The sequence below is a fragment of the Coregonus lavaretus genome (genome assembly GCF_964263955.1).
Source record: "Coregonus lavaretus genome assembly, contig: HAP1_SCAFFOLD_404, whole genome shotgun sequence".
Classification (NCBI taxonomy): Eukaryota; Metazoa; Chordata; class Actinopteri; order Salmoniformes; family Salmonidae; genus Coregonus; species Coregonus lavaretus.
This window is the reverse complement of record NW_028160743.1, coordinates 151,225-158,003: the sequence shown is the minus strand read 5'-3', so window position 1 is coordinate 158,003 and position 6,779 is coordinate 151,225. Positions and strand designations below refer to the sequence as shown.

Here is a 6,779-nt window from a genome sequence, read left to right as displayed (position 1 = left end):
CTGGGCCAGCTGCAGCTTAACTAGGTCTTTCCTTGCAGCGCTCGACCACACGACTGGACAATAGTCAAGATTAGACAAAACTAGAGCCTGCAGGACTTGCTTTTTGGAGTGTGGTGTTAAAAAGCAGAGCATCTCTTTATTACGGACAAACCTCTCCCCATCTTTACAACCATTAAATCTATATGTTTTGACCATGACAGTTTACAATCTAAGTTAACACCAAGTAATTTAGTCTCCTCAACTTGTTCAACAGCCACACCATTCATTGCCAGATTCAGCTGAGGTCTAGAAATTTAGGAATGATTTGTATCAAATACAATGCTCTTATCCAGAGCAATTAGGATTAAATGCCTTGCTCAAGGACACATCAAAATATTTCTCACCTTGTTGGTTCGGGGATTGGAACCAGTGATCTTTGGGTTACTGGCCCAACGCTCTAACCGCTAGGCTAACAGCCTACAGCCTGTCCTTTTCAACAGCAGCTTACTGAAGGTATGTGGTTGTGGATGATTGCCCTTTAAGTTCATGTTTTAAGTAGCGCTGTTTTCACATATTTAGACACGGGTTTGGTGCTGGAGACAAGTGGCAGAGTTATCCTTTAAAGTAATGTTTTAGTAACAACGTTTCACATATGTGACCTACTGGCTCGATTCGGGTCTTATGTTTTTTTTTTTACATATGATAAAAGTAGAGAGTCAGAGCTGGAAACTGGTATATCATACTCTACAGTCGAGGAACAATGGGAAAGTAATTCTGCTTTGAAAGTTGATAAACTTGTAACCTCACTTTTGAGAAAATGGCCTTCAATATTTTGGTACACCTACTGGAGAGCTCTTCTTTGTCTCCACCCATTCAGCATCGTTCACACCCTCTTAAGCCCCATCCATCTCTTTAAGGATTCACACGTGAGGCTATGTACTAAACAACCAAAGATTTCAAGACTAAAGGCTGGTTTGTACTACGGGTGTGTTCATAAATTCAATCTGGAGTGCCAGAGTGTGCTCAGAGTGCACTCCTGGCGATCGTAAACTCAGAGTGTTGTCAGATTCCGTTCAGTGTTTCGCTCTGTGAGCGTTCAAAGCGCACACTGGCCGAGGAGTAGGGTTGATCTGAGTGTTCTGACCTAACAACATCAGTCAAGCACCCAAGCTAACGTTGGCTACCATGCTGGCTTCTTCCAGACACAAATGAGAGAACAGCTCACTCTGACCATTTTACTCGCCCTAGCAGAGCTGGTTAGGCTGTTTTTATGTTATCCAGAGCGTTGGTGACTGCAACTGTGCTACTGGCAACAATTTAATTACGCTTTTTTGCCAACGTTTACTGACACCGGCCATATTCAACGGGTGTTGAGCATTTGTAAATCCGTCAGTTATTCGGCGCACTAGCACACTCAGACTAGAGTGCTCTGAAATCGGAATAGATAGCCAGAGCGAATTTACCAGCTATGTCTGTTGACAGTTGTCGCAGTGACATCATAAACATTCTATTGAAATGGTTTCTTGCATAGTGGAGTCTTTTGTTTAGACATGTAGCTAGCTAGCTAAACAATGAACCATAATCCCACCTCATGACGTTACAAACCTGCATGAATCTGCAGGTAGCTAATCAACCAATTTCAATGTAAGCTAGCTAATATTAGTCTATGCAAATGGCTTTGAGATACAGTGGGGAGAACAAGTATTTGATACACTGCCGATTTTGCAGGTTTTCCTACTTACAAAGCATGTAGAGGTCTGTAATTTTTATCATAGGTACACTTCAACTGTGAGAGACGGAATCTAAAACAAAAATCCAGAAAATCACATTGTATGATTTTTAAGTAATTCATGTGTATTTTATTGCATGACATACGTATTTGATCACCTACCAACCAGTAAGAATTCCGGCTCTCACAGACCTGTTAGTGTTTCTTTAAGAAGCCCTCCTGTTCTCCACTCATTACCTGTATTAACTGCACCTGTTTGAACTCTTTACCGGTATAAAAGACACCTGTCCACACACTCAATCAAACAGACTCCAACCTCTCCACAATGGCCAAGACCAGAGAGCTGTGTAAGGACATCAGGGATACAATTGTAGAACTGCACAAGGCTGGGATGGGCTACAGGACAATAGGCAAGCAGCTTGGTGAGAAGGCAACAACTGTTGGCGCAATTATTAGAAAATGGAAGAAGTTCAAGATGACGGTCAATCACCCTCGGTCTGGGGCTCCATGCAAGATCTCACCTCAAGGGGCATCAATGATCATGAGGAAGGTGAGGGATCAGCCCAGAACTACATGGCAGGACCTGGTCAATGACCTGAAGAGAGCTGGGACCACAGTCTCAAAGAAAACCATTAGTAACACACTACGCCGTCATGGATTAAAATCCTGCAGCGCACGCAAGGTCCTCCTGCTCAAGCCAGCGCATGTCCAGCCTCGTCTGAAGTTTGCCAATGACCATCTGGATGATCCAGAGGAGGAATGGAAGAAGGTCATGTGGTCTGATGAGACAAAAATAGAGCTTTTTGGTCTAAACTCCACTCGCCGTGTTTGGAGGAAGAAGAAGGATGAGTACAACCCCAAGAACACCATCCCAACCGTGAAGCATGGAGGTGGAAACATCATTCTTTGGGGATGCTTTTCTGCAAAGGGGACAGGACGACTGCACCGTATTGAGGGTTAGGATGGATGGGGCCATGTATCGCGAGATCTTGGCCAACAACCTCCTTCCCTCAGTAAGAGCATTGAAGATGGGTCGTGGCTGGGTCTTTCAGCATGACAACGACCCGAAACACACAGCCAGGGCAACTAAGGAGTGGCTCCGTAAGAAGCATCTTTGGAGGGAGGTATTTTTTTTTTTTAAATTTTTTTGGTAATAATACAACCAGAATGTCATCACTGATAGGGTAATAATAGAACCAGAATGTCATCACTGATAGGGTTATAATACAACCAGAATGTCATCACTGATAGGGTAATAATAGAACCATAATGTATGTATCATTTGAATGTCACAAAATGTTTTATCTTTTCATAGTCTATTTGCCCCAAATATCTTAGAATGAAACATAGACCCAAAACTACAACATACTTTATTGATTCATGTGAATGGTTTATTGGGGTGATTTTTACATAAGGTATGATTATATGTTTCATAAAGTGATATAATATAATGAATGTTGTTTTAATGTATTACTAGGCCACGGTCCTATGAGTCCTGGTCAAAAGAAGTGCACTACATGTGGAAATCGGTGACATGTGGGACATAACCTGCTTCTGTTGGTCCTGTCTGGTACTGGCTGTAGTGGGAGATGGTGGTGTATAACCAGGCTTCTACTGGGTCATGGTCCTGTCTATCAACTGGCTGTAGTGGGAGATGGTGGTGTATAACCAGGCTTCTACTGGGTCATGGTCCTGTCTGGTACTGGCTGTAGTGGGAGATGGTGGTGTATAAACCAGGCTTCTACTGGGTCATGGTCCTGTCTGGTACTGGCTGTAGTGGGAGATGGTGGTGTATAAACCAGGCTTCTACTGGGTCATGGTTCTGTCTATCCACTGGCTGTAGTGGGAGATGGTGGTGTATAAACCAGGCTTCTTGCTGGATCCACACTTCTTCCCTCCATTTGAAGTGATCCCAACTGCAACACCATTATACAGGAGAGGACCTCCAGAATCCCCCTGAGGGATTACACAAACACACACACACACACACACACACACACACACACACACACACACACACACACACACACACACACACACACACACACACACACACACACACACACAAACACACACACTCAAACACACACACAAACACACACACACACACACACAAACACACACACACACACACACACACACACAGAAACACACACACACACACACACAGACAAACACACACACACACACAGACGCAGAAACACACACACACACAAACACACAAACACAAACACACACACACACACACACACAAACACACACACACACACAAACACACACACACAAACACACACACACAAACACACACACTCAAACACACACAAACACACACACACAAACACACACACTCAAACGTTAGCAACAATATGAAGATTCCTCAGACCACTAAAGGTTATTTCTGTCATTATAAATATATTTTAATTAATCCTTATTTCATAACGTATGTTCACTGAGAACACATTCTCATTTACAGCAACGACCTGGGAAATAGTTCCAGGGGACAGGAGGGGGAATGAATGAGCCAATTATAATGTCAGTAGACAATATTGAGGAATATTGGTTATTTCTGTCTATCCATACATCAACAGGCATTTATCGATGGAAGATGTAGACATATTAATGTCATTAGAACATGTAGACATATTAATGTAAATACAACATGTAGACATATTAATGTAATTAGAACATGTAGACATATTAATGTAATTAGAACATGTAGACATATTAATGTAATTACAACATGTAGACATATTAATGTAAATACAACATGTAGACATATTAATGTAATTAGAACATGTAGACATATTAATGTAATTAGAACATGTAGACATATTAATGTAATTAGAACATGTAGACATATTAATGTAAATACAACATGTAGACATATTAATGTAATTAGAACATGTAGACATATTAATGTAATTAGAACATGTAGACATATTAATGTAATTACAACATGTAGACATATTAATGTAAATACAACATGTAGACATATTAATGTAATTAGAACATGTAGACATATTAATGTAATTAGAACATGTAGACATATTAATGTAATTAGAACATGTAGACATATTAATGTAATTAGAACATGTAGACATATTAATGTAATTAGAACATGTAGACATATTAATGAAATTACAACATGTAGACATATTAATGTAATTACAACATGTAGACATATTAATGTAAATACAACATGTAGACATATTAATGTAAATACAACATGTAGAAATATTAATGTAATTAGAACATGTAGACATATTGAAGATCTGGTGGACGTATATTTTTACAGTCTACATTATATTACGTAATATTATGTGGTAGACTTACATCACAGGTGTCGCTGCGTGTGCTGGCAGCACACAGCATGTTGTTGGTGAACTTCCTGCCATAGTAGTCACTGCGGCCGCATCGAACACGGTTCATCACAGCGATGACCAGTTCCTGTAGCTTGTCAGGTCGTGACCCCAGGTTGTTCAGTGACCCCCACCCCGCCGTGTTGACTTCCTGGTCCGTGTCTGGGTCAGCTGCACCGTCACGCTGGAACTTCAGGGACTTTACAGCATCACTGGCCACGATTGGCCGGTCCAGCTGCCAATCATAGATAAAAAAATGTTTTGGTCTGAGGCAAGAGAACATGTAGCGTGTTCCCCAAATGGCACCCTACTTCCTATATAGTGCTCTACTTTTGACCAAAAAAGGAGTCAAAGTGGTCCAAAGTAGTGCACGGTGACGGTAATCGGGTACCAATTGGGAGGCAAACCACAAGCTGGTCTTAAAACCAACTGTTGGAGTTGGGTTGCACTGACCTGACAGTACAAGGAGACTGACACAGAGGAGAGACACAGAGAGACACAGAGGGGAGACTGGTATGTGACTTACCTTGACCAAAGCAATGTCATTATCATAGTTAGAGATGCTGAAATCAGGGTGACTGAACACTTGAACAATGTCAAAAGTTTGTTTAGAATCCTCTGGTTCGTTCAGAGAGTGAGCCCCTAGGACGACCTTCCTCCCTTCTGACCTGTCAATCAAAACAAACAGCACAAACAAATATCAGTTACAACAACTGATGATGATGATGATGATGGTGATCATGATGGTGATGATGATGATGTTGTTGATATAGACTGCTCTGACCAGTGAATAATTTCATCAGCTTCAACTTCATAAACATTTTAAATAGGTCGGAAAATTAATAATGTGTTGCAAAATGCAGTTCATATAATGTATGCATCAGTTTGACTGGACAATTGGAGCATCATTTTATTTTCAAATTTTCCATTTACTGTAATTGATTGTGCATATACTGTGAACTTGTACTACGGTAAAATGTTCTTATAATACCGGTAGCGTAGAAACATGATAACCTCCACTACAGGCGAACTCACCCAGAGAGAAAGCAGTGTGCTACACTACAGGCGAACTCACCCAGAGAGAAAGCAGTGGGCGGCACTCATCACCCACTGATCAGCCACCAGAAACCCTCCGCACTCATGTTTCATCCTGCCGCCGTCGGCGACCTGCAGCGAGGCCATGTAGGGACGGGAGTGGGCCTCCGCCTCTCGCCCGCCGGTGATAGCATCACCTGAACATAGGCCGCAGATAGAGAATCATAAATCTGGATCTAAACATGTCGATAGGTGCATAGATATCTTTGATCTGATAGCGTTTTAGGAACAGGCAATTCAGTCATAGAAAATCAGAACAGAAATCGGCCTAAGGGTTCTTCAAAAAAGTCTAATGGTAATTCATAGGCGACCAAATAATTCAAATCAATTCAAAAGAGTTTGCAGAGAGATTTTGTTTGTTTGGCTTTGGAACCGTCATGCCAATAAACACCTGAAAGCAAGTAGAATGCAGTGTAGGTCATATTTTCTTATTGAGAAAAGCCATTATTGTAGAAGAATACACTTACTGCATGAAAAGACAGCCAGCAGAGCAGCAGTCAGGAACAACCCTCTCTCACAGCCCATGGTGTCAGTCTGTCTGGTTACTGGGTCTCTCAGAGAAGAGAACACACAGTATTATTCTGAACATAGAAAGGGAGGAAATCTATAAATCAGCC

The 6,779-nt window shown here is 41.5% G+C and overlaps 1 protein-coding gene across 1 annotated transcript; it reads right to left on the bottom strand.

Annotated features, from left to right (window-relative positions):
- Positions 1–3,059: 3,059 nt before the first annotated feature.
- LOC311121493 (complement factor D-like) lies at positions 3,060–6,779 on the bottom strand. The gene is made up of 5 exons (XM_084195975.1): positions 6,630–6,779; positions 6,143–6,299; positions 5,594–5,735; positions 5,042–5,302; positions 3,060–3,664 (listed from the first exon to the last, which is right to left on the bottom strand). Exons 1-5 carry the CDS (start codon positions 6,685–6,687, stop codon positions 3,515–3,517), a joined length of 768 nt encoding a protein of 255 aa, XP_084052101.1. The 5' UTR covers positions 6,688–6,779; the 3' UTR covers positions 3,060–3,514.

What these genes read in the sequence shown, in the direction of transcription:
- LOC311121493 (XM_084195975.1), bottom strand. Translation starts at nt 6,687, where the DNA reads ATGGGCTGTGAGAGAGGGTTGTTCCTGACTGCTGCTCTGCTGGCTGTC. An exon ending in ATGACATTGCTTTGGTCAAG is followed by an intron (nt 5,303 to 5,593) that starts GTAAGTCACATA and finishes TATGATTGGCAG; the next exon opens with CTGGACCGGCCAATCGTGGC. An exon ending in CACGCAGCGACACCTGTGAT is followed by an intron (nt 3,665 to 5,041) that starts GTAAGTCTACCA and finishes GTAATCCCTCAG; the next exon opens with GGGGATTCTGGAGGTCCTCT.